The sequence below is a fragment of the Corticium candelabrum genome, chromosome 4, assembly GCF_963422355.1.
Source record: "Corticium candelabrum chromosome 4, ooCorCand1.1, whole genome shotgun sequence".
NCBI classification, from domain to species: Eukaryota; Metazoa; Porifera; class Homoscleromorpha; order Homosclerophorida; family Plakinidae; genus Corticium; species Corticium candelabrum.
In genome coordinates, this window is record NC_085088.1 from 5,704,316 (window position 1) to 5,723,709 (window position 19,394).

Sequence of the window (19,394 nt, forward strand, 5' to 3'; positions counted from 1 at the left end):
TATTGAAGCAGCGACTTCTAGGTTGGAGGTGGCTGAACTCCTCGTGAGTGTCCCATTTACAAGGGAGGAGCAGGTAACGTCTCAAGTTGGGAGTCGTGATCCAACAAGACAATTGTCTCCTATAAAGTTGGATGCTCTACGAAGATTGGTGCAACAAAAGTCATAGATGTAATGTACTGTATACACGCAACATGTTTTCATTTTAGGTCACACTGTGTTGACGTTTGTTGCCGCATCATAAGATTGACGGCACATTGTAAACTAGATTAACCAAAACGCCATAAAAATCTAACCAGAAAATAGTTACGTTAAGTTAATTGCAATGCTACCCTGCCAGTATAATAATGACATATTTCTAATTTACTGTTTTCCCTTGAAGAGAAGAGGTCGAGGTCGCAATCAACTCATTGCGGACTACATGAATAAATACTTAGAAAAAGTCATCACAGCACAGCAAGTAGTTTGCAATCTAAAGCCATAATCGAATACAAACGCTTCCAAGAGATCGAGCATTACTTGCCTATTTTGACCTACCACCTGAAGGAGCTACGCTACCGACATACTGGACCGGTGTCATAACGCGAGACGCTTGCTTCAAAAGACGGTGGTCGACCTGGTCAACGGACATTACAGGGAGACCACGGAGTCGCTCTCGACCGACCTGGACTCATTGGAGACCGACCTGCAGAAGTCAATCAGCGAGGCCTTTGATGTCGGCCAAGAGATTACAAAACTGAAGACTTACGAAGATGAGACAGAAAGAGAGATACGAGACATACGCCGTTTCCTGCGCCGTCGACAGGACATGAAAATACGGCTTGTAGTGTTTGATTTGAAAGTTCCTGAATCCAGTTTGGAGAACGATATTGTTGACTGTGCAAGTTTCTGCAACAACGTTGAGTATGAGATGCTGGGAAAGGGTTTCTGTGAAGGTAATCTAATGGGAGCAATGGTTGCAGGATGTTATTAGTGTATATTTTACATGCAGGCAACAACAACCCATATGCTGTTAACCCAGAGTATACATTTTGGGCTCCATGGATTGGACCACATACTCGAAGTGGAAGCACCGTATGAACAAAGAGTACAGGAAAAGTCCATCTGCCAAGAACTGTCTATCTACCAAGACTACTCACCATGATAATGACGATTTGACAATGGTCTCAGAAGACAGACTTCTGTAAGATAAAGTAACATTTGTAGAAAAAATAAATGATAGTTTGATCTCATTATAGAGGGAAACAGTGAACAAAATATGTAGACAGACAGGTGTAGAAGATAGTGGAACAAAGATCGATTGTATGCTCTGATTAAGAACCAAATGAACAACAGAAAAGTCTATGAAAAGGTTTTTTCAAAGACCTGGAGTGCTTCAAGTTGGTATTTATTACACTCTTGTCGAAAATGCATGGTTTATAGTTCTGTCAACTCTATGCAATAACGTAGAAATTCCTAAATTCGTTACTTCCGGTTACATTCTGTGATGATTCAGAATGTTGCAAGTTGAGATAATGGAGCCAAATTGACCTGTTTTTATACGCTGTTTGAGCTCACAGAGCGGCAAACGTCGGCAACCCTACAGTCCAGTCATCATTTCGTTCCAATTGCAGTCCTTGCTCCGATTATTTGCGTTGCTCGTGTATAAACCATGCCTCGAGGAAAGCAGTGCAGCCCCAAGACACCAGGCAAAATCGAAGTCCATCTTGAGAACGGGTTGTTAGAACGTGAAGTGGCCCCAGCTGTAGGAGTCTCTCGTGGAGTGATTCAGAATGTCATCAGCTGGCTTCAAGACGGCAGCAGCGACTACAGAGAAGATCAGGCATAAGCAAAAAACCACAACTCGAACTGACCGACATATTGAATTTGCTGCAATTCGAGATCGCCAAGTCTCTCTGCGAGAGCTCCAAGCGGACTTGACTGTCGTGACTGGCCAGCCTGTGTCACATTGCTCATTAGTAGACTCCTGTCAGAGAAAGGTCTCAATGCTCGACGACCTCGTAAAAACCGCTGGTTACCGATGAACATCGGCGAGTCCGACAACAGTGGGCGGCAAATCACAGAGACTGGAGGGAAGACTACTGGAATAAAGTTCTTTTCACTGATGAGTCAAAAATCAGCGTTGGAAACGACGGATGTATTTACGTCTGGCGCAGACAAGGAGAAAACGTTACCCAGAATGCTGTTTGTCAACAGTGCAGCATCCAGCCAGCGTCATGTTGTGGAGCTCCATGGCTTCTAGCAGAGTAGGTTCCATTCACAAAATTGAAGAGAAGCTAAACGCTACAGGCTACCAGGAGATCCTTGCCTACAAAATTTTGCCCGACGCGAATGACCTTTTAGGGTCAGAGAGTAGTCCATATTAGCTTGCCTTCAGCAACTAGCAGCTGAAACGCAACAGGAAATTATTAAGAATGCTGAGTTTGCTGCAACAATAACAATACTCTTCGAAGACGATGTGTGGTTCACCTTCAAAATAAAGGTATAGATGCACCGAATTATCATGCCGTACATAAAAAGAGAGACTTCAGCAATCATTCTAGGATGAAACCCGCTTAATAAAGAGATCAGTGACAAATCAGAAATTGCTCGTTCTGCAGATGTTCTTACTGACATATTCTTCTGCAGGCTGCATGTTCAAGTGTTCAGATAGATAACGTGCCATGCAGTCAATACAGTACTGATGATACCTCAGTTAATGAGTCTTCCGTCAATCTCAATATCCATCAAACCTGAGAAGTGTCTAATGCAACTATCTTTGTTCGAGAAGTCATTTAGTCATTTAGAGAAGTCATTTAGCCTTCCCTAAGTGCTCTTAGCAGAGGACTTGACTCCAAGAAACTTTAATGCCCAGTATCCTTGCTTGGTGGCTGTCCTACGTCGCATACGTCGTCAATAGCAGCGGCCTCGCATACACCGACGCAGAGGTATCCGTCCTAGAGAAGGCACTCACGTTCGTCCTCATACAGACGAGACCTTACAAGAAGAGACTCCTGAACGAATTCGGCAGCTTTGCGCGATCCCTCCGCATACGGCTATACGCCGATGCCTCGAGCAGTTCGGTACCGCAGTCTCCGCAACGGAACCGATTCGAGCAAGCGCGCCATACGCTTTCCATTCCGTTCAGGAGGAAATCCAAATGTAATCCTCGACTGACGAAAAACGAAGCCCTCGAGGCATACATAACGAACACGAGGAAACCTACTGACCGAGATGCGACCGGTCAAGAAAGTATACTGCAATCTCTCGAAGGGCGAATATGATCCTTTGACGCGCCTCTCACGACGACAGGACGTCGTCAAGAAATCCGCGATCGTCGTGGAACACCGACGCACGTACGTAGAAAAATGCCTAGTGCACGTGATATACGATAGCACTTCTGCGCGGCTAAACGCCGACCCGACGCCCACCATTGCGAGCCAGATCAATCGGGCGCTCGCCGACATAAGCGAACGGGCTCTCCTCGATAGACACCCACGACGCCCGGCAGTGTGAGAACGCAGCAGCTATACATTCTGAGCAAGATACTAAGAATCAGGTAGCGTAACGACCCATCGCATCGTGTCGGGCAGCTCGGGTAAGACAAAGCGATATCACAATTCGTCGACTACCCACTGAAAACCATCTTACTCGAACAGAAGAGATACGTACGAGATTCGGGCCACTTTATCCGGATACTTGAAAAACCGCAATCCACAGACACGCCATACTGGTGAACGTCGACGTCACGTCGCTGTATACCAACATCCTGCAAGACGAGGGCACCCGCGTGTGCCTGGACATGTTGCGTGACCACTCAAAGGGGTTTCTATACCACATCCTATAAGGCAACGTATTCGCGTTCGACTGACAGCTGTAAGGCAACTTTTTGGTGTAGCTATGGGCAAGCGAGTGGCGCCCACGCTCGCCAACCTCTTCATGGCCGATATCGAAAACCACTTCCGATAAAACCGCGCCTTTGGAAGCGCTTCAAAATGACATCTATGCCGAAGACCGACTCGACGAGAGATTCAACCGAGTACACCCGACAATCAAATTCACACACGAAGAGAGCAACACGGAGGCCGTATTTCTAGACGTACACGTACAAGGGCGGACGATTCCGCAGAGGACGTACTCGACGTAAGGACAAACTTCAAGACCACAAACAAACTTCAATACATACCCTTTACCTCGTGCCACAAGAAGGCCACAAAGAGGGCGGTCGTGGTCGTCGAGACCCACCGATTTCTCAGGTCAACTTCCGATACGAACGAATACTCGCGCATCCTACAAGATCACACGACGAGACTTGCCCGCAGGAGATACCCGATAAAATGCTCCAAGAGATAGAACATTACTTGCATATTTGACCTACCACACGAAGAAAGACAAAGTGAAAACGTGACGCCCGAATGGCTACAAGTCCGTCTTCGGGTAGAGCCGGCCATGAGCTACGCCACTGACATACTGGACCGGATAAAGAAGGCGAGACGGTCGTCGACCTCGTCAAGGAACAGCACAGGGAGAACACCGCGTCGACGGAATTAGACGCACTAGAGACCGATCCACGGAAGATAAACCGCGAACCCTCCGATGTCGACAAGAAGATCATTGAATTGGCGAGTCACGAAGACGAAATCGAATACATCAGAGACAAAATGCGCTTCCTGCGCCGTAGACGTGAGTTGAAGATACGGCGTCTAAAGGAGAGCGGAAGAGTAGCGGCAGCAGAAGACCGCACCACGTCGCCTGCGTCGTTGGACACAACCAGGCCGCCGCGGCAAACGGGAGTGGGATGCCTATTGAGGGGCAAACACAGCCCACCGAGCCACAGGATCGTCGATGGCGCGTTTTCGCCGCCGGCAAAAACAAAGGTGAGTGGCCCAATGAGGCGTCCGCGATACACAATGGTTGTCTTCAAGCCCCATCTCTGTACCCCGATCAATACTACACAACGGGACCTCCGCTCAAGGAGCTTAACAATCGGGGTACAATGGCCTGTGGTAAAGTCCAGAATAATAGGAAGGGTGTTCCTGCTCATTTCAAGAATACTCGAGACTTCGGAAAGTTACCTAGAGGTAACAATAGCAAATAATTTTATTAGAAAATAAGAAATAAATTTGTTAGATTGTATTACGTTCTTATGTTAGGTTCATTTCGTTATTTCGACCTGTTGATTATCCAGTGGATGGACCGAAGTGCAGTCACAGTCTGAGCACCCTCCATTCTGGACACCGTTATACTGCCTGAATTGACAAGGATCGTGCAAGGTCTAACGGGCAACACAGATCACTCTTTCCAGACCTGATGCTATTGGAGACTATAACACCAACATGAGCGGAGTACACAAATCTGATCAAATGATCAAATACTACAAGTCCTACACAAGAGCCTCAAGTACTGGCAGATCTTTCTGCACATGATTGACTTAGCCGTCTTCAACAGCATCATGTTTACTGTCCTTCAACAACAACATCCTCAAGATTAACGTCTCAAGAGTTCAGGTGTGAGCTTATCCGAGGGTTGGCTGGAATTGATCGTGACGAGCCTGTACCACAATTTTGTTCAGCAACTAAAAAGATGGTACAGGCTCGTCCACCACCAGATGAGCAAAAACAAGTAGAACACCTACAACACGCCTTACAACAACATCAACAGCAAATACAACAAGTACAATATCAGCAACATATGCAAGAACAACAAATACATTTACAACATCTCTTACAACAACAATAACATTTAATACAACTTCAACAACAACAACATCCAAACCTCAGTACAGCTCACACATCCCGATTGTAGCAGAGTGGTCAGTACGTTGCATTGTCTGCTATTCTGAAGGCAAACTGCAAACCAAGACCACATATAGGCGCCAAGAATGCAACATATAGGAAATTTGCAGAGTTTTGAGGACCAATATATATAGTAGCATAAAACGAAAGTCGAAATCAAATATCGAAACAGTTATCAATAGTTACACAAGTTGTATCACTTGAAAGAGAAATTTAACATGCTTTTCACAAATGTACGAAATGTTATATTTTGTTATAAAATGTGGCTACAGTTGGGAATAATAGGTAAGGGACTCCTTTATCTTGAGCGCGCTAACTAATTAGGTAGGCGTAACATACTAATGCGAGGGTGATAGATAGATGTGACACAGTATGAAGGAGCGGAAGGGTTACTTTACTTCTACAATTTAAGTAAAGCGGTAGCAGTTTTACGCAGTTCAAATAGAATACGACTATACATACGTTGATCTTGACGGACAAAGCTTGCGCAACAGTACAAACTGACCACAAAAGAAATATCCAGTGGTTTCAGTACCATGTCTGGGTTAGACATTTTCAAATTAAAATCTCCGGATGGATTCTGAGTCGCTGACAGTCTCCTGCGGCACGGTACGGACTACGCGTGAGCGTTATCAGGATCCGATCTTCGCGACAGAGCCAGATCTCATCTAGAACCTCTTTTTTCAATGAACAAGATAAATGTGATAAAAGGCAATTACAAAGGTTTATTCATGTAGACTCGAAACGCATTGCACATGCACAACCACAAGACCAAAGAAACTTGCCATCAAAGCCAATCGTCATTCAATAATTCAGACAATGAGTGACAATGAACGCATATAGCAAGCTGTGGCTAACTCTGGCCACGACTTAGTGGAGAATGTTTGTGTATTACGTTTGTTCATACGAACTTTATTTCTATAAAGTTTATACATTATCACGCTATTGACAGAACTCCCATTATGCTATTATATAAACACACATTCTGCTAACTTACTACCATCTGAGGCAACGTAACGTTCTTATGCAAGCCGGACAACATCCAAACAACAACGATGACAACGTCGCCATCGTGCAACGAGTCGTTCCGACAGCCGCCGTCGACGTCGTTGCGCCCGACCTGCGAAAAGGAGGGGGCGTCGAGCCGGGAGAGCGACAATAGGTACAGCGACGACAAAGAACGCAGGAGAGCGAGACGGGCAAAGCAAAAACCATTAAAAAGCAGGAAGCGTTAATAAAAACGAGATCGATGTTAGAGACGCACAGCAAGTTGCATAATGATATAAAGAGCACATCTAATCTTAGTGTCTAATTCGCCGTCACAGAGTGTCCAATACGTACCTAATCACGAAAATCGAGACATACGTGTCCACAAGATACATACGGGCCATCGATCGCATCTCATCGAAGAACACTCCACAAACGGCGAGTAATAAATGCGCCACCTGGAAACGAAAGAGTGCATACGTCGTCAATAGGAGCGGCCTCGCACTTACCGACGCGGAGGTATCTGTCCTAGACAAGGGACTCACGTTCGTCCCACAGAGATGCATCATAAGCTTCAACGGCACATATTGTAAACAAGATTTACCAAAATGCCAAAGAACTCTACCAGAAATAGTTGCGGTAAGTTAATTGCAATGCTACCCTGCCAGTATAGTAATGAAATATTTCTAATTTACTGTTTTCCCTTGACGAGAAAGGAGGTAGGAGTCGCAATTAACTGATTGTGGCCTACATAAATAAAGTATTTAAGAAACAGCCATCACAGCAAAGTAAGTATTTTTGCAATCTACAGCAATACTTGAATATAAACGCTCAGAGATCGAATATTACTTGCCTATTTGACGCACAACCTGAAAAATAGACAAAAAGTGAAAACGTGACGCCCGAACGGCTGGAAGTCCGTTTTCGGGTAGAGCCGGCTATGAGCTACGCCACCGACCTACTGGACCGGATACAGAAGGCGAGACGCTTGTTTCAAGAGACGGTCGTCGACCTTGTCGACGGAAATTACAGGGAGATCACAGAGTCGCTCTAATCAGACCTGGATGCATTAGAGACCGACCTGCGAAGGCGATCCGGGAGGCCTCTGTCGTGTACGCATGCGTCTACTTGGTATAAGATTAGCCTAGACATATAATATAGTCAGTCTTCTTGTACTGTACTTGGCGTCCGTTTCCGGGTATCCCCGACACCACATTTGGCGTAGAGGATATTCTACAACCCGACATGGCAGAAGCAGACCAGCAGCAACAGTCACTACGAGCTGATAATACTATTTTAGTCTAAGAAATAAGTATAAAAAATCGGCTTACAAACAGAGTTACGTTGTAACTTGCTGCTAACAAGCTGAGATGAACTATGTTTATTGACATCATCACAACTATAAAGGCGGTTGTTGGCCTATTGAGTGGACATCTTGATCGAGATACGGAACGGACCAGATGACCTTGCTGCAGAAATTCAGTATCACCATTCTTGCTATGCCGCTTATACAAACAGGAGAACAATACAGAAATGGGAGCAAGGTGTTTCAGAAAAGAATGACCCTTAGGGATGACATAGTCCATATCAGCTTCCCGTTCAGCAACAAATAGCTGAAATTCAACAGGAAATTGTTGAGAATGCCGAGTCTGCTGCAGCAATAAGAATGAGTGGTCTCCGAAGTCGGTACGTGGTTCACCGTCAAAAAGAAGGTATCGAGGCACCGAAATATCCCGCTGGACATCTAAAGGTGAGGAGGCATTTGTGACCATTCATCGTACAAGTTATCGTGTCTACGGTCCAAATGCATGCTGGCACATCGGTGGACAGCACTCATTGATTCGTTGGGGTCTAGTAATACATGGAAGGTTACTGACCTTCAAATTCTGAGGGTTGCAACTATAACTATTGTACTGTTGTAGACGTTGCATACCGTCATATAAGCATAAACGGGTACAGTTTATCTACATGTCACTTCTAACAACCGAACTGACTTTGTGCTGTCATATTCTCAAGGAGCAGTTGATCAGTTTGTCTACCTTCACCAGTGGGAGCTCATCGAGAGGTAGAGAATGTCGGAATTGCTGAGTACAAGCTAGCAGCAAGAGGAACTGGGAGACATAGTAATATTGCCATCGATCTACACTGGCATTTGATCGAACGTTTGTGGAGACGTGATGATGTGAGTAACCACGTCATACAAGTGAGCTTCACTGTCTTCAGAAATCACCTATGAAGTAGATGCAGTGCCGATCACAGAGATAGTCAGAGCTCAGCAATGCAAGTCAGCTTTACGTTCCAACGTTGATGAAGCAATTCAACCGTTTCAATTGAAAAATGTTAAGAGCAAACAAAAAGCACAAGACGGCTATGAAATGCTCCTAACTTTCATACTCCATAAAGTCACATACAAACACTTACAACAAAATGATAAGGACGATGAAAATGGTGTTACTCGTTCACTTGCAATCGTCCTGAAGAAAAGACCTCAAAGGGTAGTCTGCCACTGATTGTGTTATTTCTGATGATCGACAGGGGCACAAACTAGCAAGTACCTGGTTTATAGAAGACACTAGACAATCAGCATTCTATTTAATTCTGCAACGTCTGAATTAATTAAATAGGTAATAAAATACTTGAATCATTTGAAGGATACTGCATCATACCGTATTTCCAGTAACAGTAGACCATGCTCAAATAAAAGATAAGGTTGAGTAGATTGTGAAAATATAGCAAACCCCGCAACAAGCGCCAGGTATCATAGAAACCTCCGACACACTGGCGACCTGGCCGGCAGGGGGTCTACAAGCTAGCCGTCACACTATGTTTTCTCTGGGACAGACATTTCCTCCCATTCCAGAAAAACTGGTAAAGAAAATTCGGTCAGGAAAGTACGTAGACTTTTCTGAACTGCTTCCGAATTATATGGAACTGATTAGGCGGAGCGACGAGTCATCGCAACCCAGAGGGCAGCGGCAACTGAGACGCGTGACGAGCCTCAATGCTTGGGTACAGTGTTTTGTCACATACACAACGGAGGCCTACCCGGTCTAGTGCGCGATCTTTTCACCTACTTACGCCTCATCGTGAGGGAGACTCAGTGCCACGAGGGAGACTGCTGGAAAGGCTACGATACTTTGTTTCCGCCAAATCACGGCCAACAATAAAGCTCTCAAACGGAGCCAACCTTTATGCTTTATGCTTAAGTAATTTTATATTGATGAAAGATATAGTGAAATAATTGTTTGTTGTAACCGTCACAGCGACAATGCCTATTCCTCCCGCTCTTTTGAATTTGCTAATTAAAAAGTCTACGGTTTCTCCACAAGTTTCGTATGCAACTTGTTGCCAAACTATTCTAGATCACAAAGCTTATGTAGATCGTTAATAGAGGCGGCGAAGTGGAGATGCCGGTTTCCCTACCGAATCATGTTCTCATGACACGGCAAGGCTGCACGCGCATTGTGAAATTGCTCATGAAGCCTTAAAAGAGATTGTTTTAAAAAAAAGTTCCTGAAAGATAAAACAAAGCTCCCCAAATTTTGTCACACGGGCATGCTAGAAGTTTCACTCACTTCTCACAAAGTACTGTCCTAAAAGGTAGCATTTTGGGTATAAGGGCATGATGGCAAGAATAGAGCTGGCTGCTCTGGACCATAATTACAACTTTGATCGAGAACAAGCAACAAGTGAAGGAATCAAGAGGTATAGAGTTTTATTTCCTAAAGATACCAAAGCCTGGGTAGCAAAGCCTACAGCTGACGAGACAAAATCATATGAATACTTCCACGAAATTTCAACGCCTGTGCTAAAGAGTAGATCAATGGAGCAGAATCCCATCAGACACCATACCATCGTGTGTGGTGTCTGCCGTGCGCAGAGCATTTCCAAAAGAGAGTGTGCACTATGTTGGGTTTAGAGATGCTCATGATTCTCAGTGATGTATTAGCAATCGAATATGTAGTTCGAGTACAGTTCGACGTATAATCTCTTTTTTAGGAGACTGTTTATGCCCAGAAATATTTGTGGCTAAGTCCACTGGTGGACATTTAACTTTGTGACTATTCCTACACCTCTAGCCAACATCTCGTAAGCCCAGTGAGTAAATTGGCGGTACGCCGCCAGTCTCAAAAGCCTACAAAGAGAATTACCATGCACTAGCAGGTGAGAACGAACGTGATCGTAGCTTCAAATCATACCTGGGCTTGCACACTACCATTAAGCGCTGTGACATAGACCAAACACCACAAAACAGTGTAACTAAGGTAAAATCGAAGCATTCTACGTGTGAACACGCTAGCGATCTGTACTCAGAAGTAACTCTACTCATTGCTTGACTATGGTGCGACACTACAAACCTAAAGGAGCAAAAACAAGTTCTCAGACAAAGCTACGAAATGCTCGACAAGATCTAAAGGAGAAGAAAGGCAGCATCAGAAAAATTACATAGCAATACGGCATTGCTTCCTCAACATAGTATGACCATCATACGGGAACAAGCAAGGAGCGCTTTGGAGGACCGTCCACTGTCTTCACATAAGCAGAGGAACGAGAAAGAGCCTTTTCTTGCATCGTGCTGCAGGAAAAGGGTTTCCCCATTGATAGGGATACTCTGACCAGTGTAGTTTCAGACTACGTAAAAGGAAACTCCAGAAAGAAGACTTTCACTGATGACACACCTGGCCCTGAATGGTCTTTGGTTTCATGAAGAGATGGAAAACAACCCTATCTCAGAGGAAACCACAACATTTTCCCAAGAAGAGAGCAAACGCTTTGACCTTTGAGACAGTTGAGAGCTGGATGGAATTCTCAGAGAAAATTTACCGACAAGCAAGGCTATTTCGTCTCACTAGGGCAGAGTTGAGCAAAAGAATTTGGAACTGCGACGAGATAGCCTTTTGCACAGCTTTGTCCTCTAAACTAGTCATTGCAAAAAAGAGGCACCAAATCTGTACATGGAACCATGGGAGGGAGCGGTCGAGAGTACATTACAGTACACTGGTCTGCCAATGCCAACGGAGATCAGATACCTCCTTATCAGATACCTCCTTATCAGATACCTCTATTCAATTCGGAAACTTGGTGGGCCAATAGAATGTCTATACGAGATTTCTCCCACATCTCAGACATTTGAAATCAATTCATCCCGAGCCACCATCAGAAAGCTATCTTGACTCTTCAGTTGCTCAGTGCTCTAACAAGTAGTGATTCTGATGCTTTTCCAGACCCAGAAGTGATTCTAATGTTTGATGGGCATTATTCCCATATAAACCTGGACGTTATTATTGCTGTCAAGAGAAACAATGTCTCGCTAGTGACTCTGCCTCCAAACACCACCCATGCATTACAGCCTTGGATGTTGGAGTGTTCAGCCCAATGAAGAAATCTTAGGAGAAACTTCTAGCTGATCACAGACGAAAGACTCAGGGACGAGAGAGTGATAAGACACAGTTTCCAAAGCTGATAATATCTCTGTGAAACCTCCATGAAGCGCTGCCACTTTCAAAGTGCATTTAGAGGTGTAGGCTTGCTTCCATATCCAAGAGCTGAAGCAATTCCAAGATCACTAGTACTGTTGGCTCCTGCAGAAGCAGTTACCAGAAAAACACCTTCAAAGAGTCCTCGTGCAACAAACGCATCGACACCAGGTGTAAAACTGCAACTGAAGCATCACTTTGGCGCACTGTTTCAGGTTTGTGCAACCCCAAAAGCAAAAGCAAAACAAAAGCCATCTTCCAGAGTACAATTAGCCCATTACGGAGACGTTCTCACCACCGAAGAGGCCATGAGCAGAATACAGGAGCAAGATCAGAAACGGAAACTAGCAAAATCTGCCAAGTCAAGAAAAGCTGCAGGCAAAACGTCAGGACGAAGAGGAAGGAACCGAACAGTAGTTCAAATCCAAAAAAGGACGAAAACACATGCCAGGGGTGTAATGGTTCGTTCTCAGACGACAGCAGCGATAGGAAACAAACTTGGGTGGGGTGCGAGTGCTGACGGAGATGGTATCATCATGACTGCGCAGGCCTTACTGATATGCCAGAAGAGTACGATCCTTGGGACTGCCCACGGTGTAGTTAGAATAAGTGTTAAGCTTTCCTAGAGACCAACAGTACGTAAAATAGAGGTATTTTAGTGACGCCTGACGTCGATCTAAACGTAAATTTTTGGGCATTGCAGTTTACAGCTCGTTATTTAGTAATAACAATGCACTAAAGTCTTACAAGGCAGCTTTAGAAGAGACGAACGGAACGTGGAGGAAGTCACCCCGCCCTCGCACACCGACATCCTTCCCGTCTCGTAGTTCTTCCTCCTTTGTAGATTCGTTTCCATCAAAAAAAGCGCCGTCAACAAAACAACAGATGACCTGCCATACGATGAGAGTTTTCGGATTGCGGCAGCAAAGCTTTCTCGCTACACCCAAGATATTGTAAGAGTCTGCTCGGAGTTACCCCGGATTACCTTACACTACCTTACACGCAAGCTACTGTATGAGCAGTTTCGTTTATCACTTTGTTCAAACACGGCAATACGAATTGGAAGGGTGTGGAATAATGACCGCCTACTTAATTGTAAGTGTTTATGTCTATTTCACGGACAAGTCCGACCAAGGAATTTCGTTCCATGGCTGAACCCTTTTCCTTAGGTCTACCATCAGCGAGCCGTTCAGAAATTTGACGCAGCGGTAGAGAAATCAGGTGGTCAGCGTAAAAAAAGTGAAGATGCTGAAAAACAATTTACTACACCTTTTCCCACTATTTCGTGGCTTGGAAATTAGACAAATGTCTAAGTAACCAATCTAAGCATGAGAGCAATCATGAATGCTAAGAGAGCCGTGACTGTAACGGCCAAAAAGTAGCAAAAGACAAATATCAGTCTCAAGCAGAAGAAAAGATTAACGGAGTAAGAGAAGCTACTGCATCACGATATTAGCTAAATATAATGAGCATCTGCCGTTCTGTGAATTTGACGGCCAGCTTCTGTTGAATTCAGCGACTTGTGACAATGGCTCCAATGCTTGTGCTGACATATGTGCAATGTTTGGAAAGAAGACGCTTTAGGGGTTGTACACTCATCCAACAGTTCAGATCAAGTACTGTCATCATTGATGTGCGACTGCATGATAGAAGGTAACAATTACTACGACGAGGTAGGAGTAATGGGATATCTGAGTTGTGAGGAAGTAGCGAATCTTCTTTCCCGCCATTGGGATTTCAGTGTAAGAGGATACCTTCATCACTCCAGATAGATGCCAAGAAATCGAGACCAGGCTTCAAGATAAGGCAACATTTGATAGGCACCTGGTGTGCTAATCATTAACCCGTACTCAATTGGTGTTGGAGTTCATAATACATCTTTATTCTTGTTTGACAGCCATTCACACGGTCATAAAAGTGCTCTACTAGCGACTGCTCCTTGTGCACACGGCACGGCTTACGTCAAATCACTTTCTGCAAAAGTACTATGGTTCTACCCTTCAGTTGAATACGTGTAGCAACGTTCCTGGCAAGATAGCTTCGCTTTCTTTGCTTCAGATAATCTAAATTGCCGCTTTCCGTCAGTACTTAAAGTGCACCGTTATTTCACTAGCTAAGAAGATTCCTGATTACAGTTAACGAGAGGAATAAAAATATGTTGAGTTGATCTATTTCTGATCAGCACTTGTTCTACCGTACGACTGTATGGCCCTTCCCTCTATGCTGTTTGATAGCTGAAATCCTGAAGCATACTAAAAAGCCTAAAACTTAATTATTGTTGCTGATGACAAAATAAACCTAATTTAGAAAAGCTGAGTGATGTCATATCCATGACGTCATAGCATACTGACGTCATCATTGCCGGCTGGCAAAAGTCTCTAGTTAGGACATTGTGGTACTGTTCATAGGTGCATGGTGGCAGTCGTAGATATTGGAGTTCCATTTCTTCCCTGCCCTACAGGTGAGTGTCATCTACCTGAAAAACTATGTTGGATAAGTGCCTTGAGTTCTATGCATATCATTCGAGAGCACGTGACTAGGTGGAGTAAGATCTCTCTGGACAAATTAACTCTATAGATCTTGGGTTAGTAGATGCAGCATGCTTCCTGAAAGAGACTCCTCCCATGCATCACCGACAAAGAATACCGCCAGTAAATGAAACCCACAAGACTAATTGTATTAATCATTGTCGTCATTCTCGTCGTCTCCTAGGAGGATCTCTTCACTGTCTGAAGAGTTCTCCTCACCTACTAATCTTTCTACCGCTTGTTCGAGCACGCCGTCTGACGTTCTGTAATAGTTTTCCACTTTCTAGATGACGTGGTCGACAGACTTCTTCCATTTCGCCGCCGTCACATTTTCAACGCCTTCTCTGACCAGTTCGAATGGCAGAAAACGGTTGAACAGGACAGATCCTGACGTACTACAGTAGATACATAGTAGGCAGTAAGGGCTGGGTAGCAACCATTGCTCTAAATGCTCATTTATCAATTGCTAGTATTACAATCTAGGATGAGAGCAATATTGTTGTTTCCGCCCTATATGCCGTATCTGGTAACCATACTTTCCACGGGCTCTCCATTCTTTGAACGGACTCTAGATGCAGGCGCGTACCGTGGCATGGGCTAAATGGGCTATAGCCCCCCCCAGTTTTTGTGGGCGTTTCCCATTTTGTCAGGTGAAAACTAGCGTTACGTCGCTTTTTGTAAACGTGCGCGTCTGTTTACAGTCTGGATGTTCGAGGCCGAGCATGCGTGTCTCACACTAGGCTGCAGACATCGGTTTCCGTGATCAACACTACTTCACTGACACCATGTCGTCTCATCAGCAAAACCAGAAGTACAAAAAACAGACGCGCATGGGGCTGGAAAGGGTCTTATAGCCCGTTCACACTAGCGTTTTTAAGCGGGCCAGCCCGGGCTGACCCGGGCCAGCTCGGTTGAAAGGTGTAGTGTGAACGTGGGCCGAGCCGTGCCGTGCCGAGCCGAGCCGGGCTGAGCTGGCCCACCCCAACTTGCCGGGCCAGCTCGGCTCGGCTCCGCTCGGCTCCGCTCGTTTATGTAGTGTGAACGGTAACGGGGCTGGGCTGGACGCTACAGCAGGCGGCAGACGGTAAGCATGCATATCAATTGCATTCTTTTAGGATGAGCGTAAAGTGTCAATCTAGCTATTATACATCACTATGGCGTGGACAGAACAAGAAACCCTTCTTTTGATTGATCTTTGGGGGGAAGAGAGTGTACAAGTTCAAATTGAAGGTTGTGCGCGCAATAAAGAAGTGTACGCAAAGCTTGCAGCGCGTATGCAGGAAGAAGGATACAACCGGTCAGGCACGCAGTGTCGAGAGAAGATCAAAAAATTGAAGACCGACTATAGAAAAGTAAAGGACAACAACAATGAGAGTGGGAGAGCACGCCGCTCAAGTAGGATTTTTGAGGCAATGGACGCCATTTTAGGTCATAAGCCAGCGACTTGCCCGCCTATTGTGCTTGAGAGTACGAATAATCCTGCGCATACCGACGTTACAGCTGTAGACAGCGATGCAAGTGGCAGTCAAGGTATTGAGCTCGATGACTACGATGATGAAAGCTGTGTGGGAGAACTTGCCCTCAGTAATTGTTCCTCAACAGGGACTACAAGTAGATCTACCCCAACAAGCTCAGTATGTCCGTCTTCTCCTGTTGCCAATACACCCACAGCTGCAAAGCAAAAGAGAAACGGAACGAAGAGAGCACGGGAGGGGCAAGGCAAGACTAGAGATAGAATGAAAGACATGATGCAGACAATAATGGCTGGCATGAAAGAAATTAGAGAGGCAGACTCAGTACTTCTAATCGATTTAGAAGAGAAACGACTGAAGCTTGAGGATGCAAGATTGAGAGAAGAAAGAGAGTATGCCGAGAGAAAAAGAAGGGAGGGAAGACAGTACGAAGAGAGAAGAAGAAGGGAAGAAAGGGAGTTTCAGCTGCAAATGATGCAGATGATGGTAGGGTTTGGAAACCAACCATCAGGTCAATTCACCCAACACTCAGGCCAGTTCACTCAACCCTGGGGCTTTTCCAATTTGCTGGAAGACAGTGGTCCTTACAGGCCTTCCCAACAAGAATAGATCTGACTTTTCAGTTGTTCTTTGTTAATTAATGATATTACTGAGATTCTTGACCTCAAATACAGACAGACGGACAGCGAGAGAAACAGACAGACAGACAGTTCAATCAAGTTACAGTGTTCAGTGAAGTTAAATTCGAGAAAATAGATTGGAAGACCACATCACACCTACTTCACTAATTAATTAATTAACTATTTGCCAAGTGTGAAACTAGAGTTTCTCGAATTGCTGCTGTACGATCATTGACAGTATCTCTGACAGTGTGCGTTTCAGCATGTTGAAGTTGCAAATCAGTCTCTTCCATCCAGTCATCATCAAATGAATCCCCATGTATTTCACACACATTATGGAGGACACAGCAGGCAGCTATAACATGCTGGACATGCCTAATTTGCATGTCGTTCTTTTTCATTAAACGCCTCCATCGAGCTTTCAGGCGACCAAACGCATTCTCCACAACTATTCTAGCTTTTGAAATTCGATAGTTAAAGTTCTTCTTTTCGTCAGTCAGGTGGTCATTATGTGGAAACGGTTTAAGGAGCCAATTCTTCAGGGGATAAGCAGAATCACCAACAAGAAACACAGGTATGGTGCACCCTTCAATTTCTTTCTGCTGTTCATTCAATATCAATCCACTTTCTGCGTTCTAAAATATAGAGGAATTGGCCAAGACCCTTGCATCGTGCACACTCCCTGGCCAGCCAACATTTATATCCCGAAACAGATATTTATGATCTACAACAGCCTGTAAAATCACGGAGTACCATCCCTTTCTGTTATAGTAGTCGGTGTGATTGAGCGCTGGTGGAGAAACTGGAATGTGACATCCATCAATTGCTCCTGCACACTGGGGAAAATTGAAGGACTGGGAAAATCCCTTTACTACATCTGTTAGCATTTCTCCAGTAGGAAACGTGATGTAACCAGACATAAGACAATGAACGATAGCTCGACACGTACTGTGAACAGTGGAGCAGACAGTTGATCTGCCAATGCCAAACAGGTGGGATATTGTACGGTACTCCACGTTTGTTGCCAAGTACCAGACTGTGACTGCGACTCGCTTCTCAATGCAGATAGAGGCTCTTAAATGTGTCACCTCAGGTTCTATCTCGTGCCTCAACTTCTCACACAAATACAAAAACGTCTCTCTACACATTCTAAAATTTTCTTTCCAGTCACGTGCAGAGAATGTCCTCTGCACGACAAAGTCCCACCAGTCACTTGACCTATACGCATCCAGAAATCAATCAATTGAGAGTTATGACAGCTTACAATTATTTGGATACTCATTACCTGGGGTAGCTCCATATCTGTCGTTCTGGAGAAGCAGAGTTGACCAGAACTAAAAGCAACGCTAAAGTAGTCCAGGTTTCCCGCCGCTGCAGCTGCCGACGAAGAAATGAAGGGTGGATGCGACATCTTCTCCTGCTTGACGCTCTTCTCGTAGACACCATATGCATTTCTGCGTTTGACTGACGAACCACGAGGGAGAAGAAAAGGCGCACAGCTTGTTGTCGATCCATAGCACTTAGTACGGTACTAGCGCGTGCAGTTTGAGCTATCTAAGGTAATTATATTAAGGTAGCGCGCGTGCCAAAACACACGCCTACTAATCGGGCTAGCCGCTAACGCCACAAGCAGTGTGAACGGGGGCTGGCTCGAGTCTCTGGCCCGAGCTGGCCCGGGCTGGCTCGGCTCGGCTTCGAAGACGTGCTAGTGTGAACGGGCTATTAGAGACAGCTATCCAGAAGTTTTAAGGCTTTTGCAAATATATCTGGTAGTTCCAGTCTCATCAGCAGAATCTGAGCGTTCCTTTTCTACTCTCCGTCGTCTAAAGACTTGGCTTAGGAGTTCTATGGAAGAAGAAAGACTTGCAGCTCTGGCCTTACTAACAGTTGAGAGAGAAGAGGTATTGAAGTTAGAGGAAGCTATTGATGAACTCATAGAAGAGTTCTGTGCAAGAGGAAACCGCAGGATGATTTTTCAGTAAATAGGTGCTTGTTTAGTCTGCTCCATACTGTATATATGTATACGAGTAAACGTAATACTTTGTGGTCTGCATTGTTGCTACTAATACAATTTTTGTCAAAGGGGCGTGTCAGTGTTCGGGTATTTCAGCCCCCCCCCCACTTCCAATGGCCACGGTACGCCCCTGCTAGATGTGCTTTCTAACATCTACGGTGCAGTACGTCTCTTGCTCACGTCAACTCCAAAACACAACAATTAAAGAAGCGACAAAGAAGATACGTCTAGGATAACTATGTTTCATATTTGACAGACGTTGGCGTAACGCACGTTAAATAACCACGCCGTCTAACGAGCGCTATGGCCTACTACTATTGCACTGTACCTGGTTCTAAGAAACAACTTAGAACTAGTAAAATTAAATGCTTGCAAGTGGGTCAATTTCATATGCCGCTTGGGAACGACTGTAAAGTGCCAAGTAACAGTTACCAGACGCCGAGGCAGTGAGCACACCCCCTAGCCTAGGAATCATAGGCACGAAACGTCCCTCCTGACATTAATTACAGTCATGGACTACCGTAA

At 44.9% G+C, this 19,394-nt stretch overlaps 2 protein-coding genes across 2 annotated transcripts; one reads left to right on the forward strand and one right to left on the reverse strand.

The window, feature by feature from the left end:
* The first annotated feature begins 15,917 nt into the window (after positions 1 to 15,917).
* On the forward strand, positions 15,918 to 16,844 carry LOC134178483 (uncharacterized). Its single transcript, XM_062645359.1, has one exon. The coding sequence runs from the start codon at positions 15,918 to 15,920 to the stop codon at positions 16,842 to 16,844; it is 927 nt and encodes a 308-aa protein (XP_062501343.1).
* A 187-nt stretch (positions 16,845 to 17,031) lies between these two features.
* LOC134178484 (uncharacterized) lies at positions 17,032 to 18,565 on the reverse strand. Its single transcript, XM_062645360.1, has 3 exons — positions 18,141 to 18,565; positions 17,551 to 18,073; positions 17,032 to 17,490 (listed from the first exon to the last, which is right to left on the reverse strand). The coding sequence occupies exons 1-3, from the start codon at positions 18,368 to 18,370 to the stop codon at positions 17,032 to 17,034; spliced, it is 1,212 nt and encodes a 403-aa protein (XP_062501344.1). The 5' UTR covers positions 18,371 to 18,565.
* Positions 18,566 to 19,394: the final 829 nt, after the last annotated feature.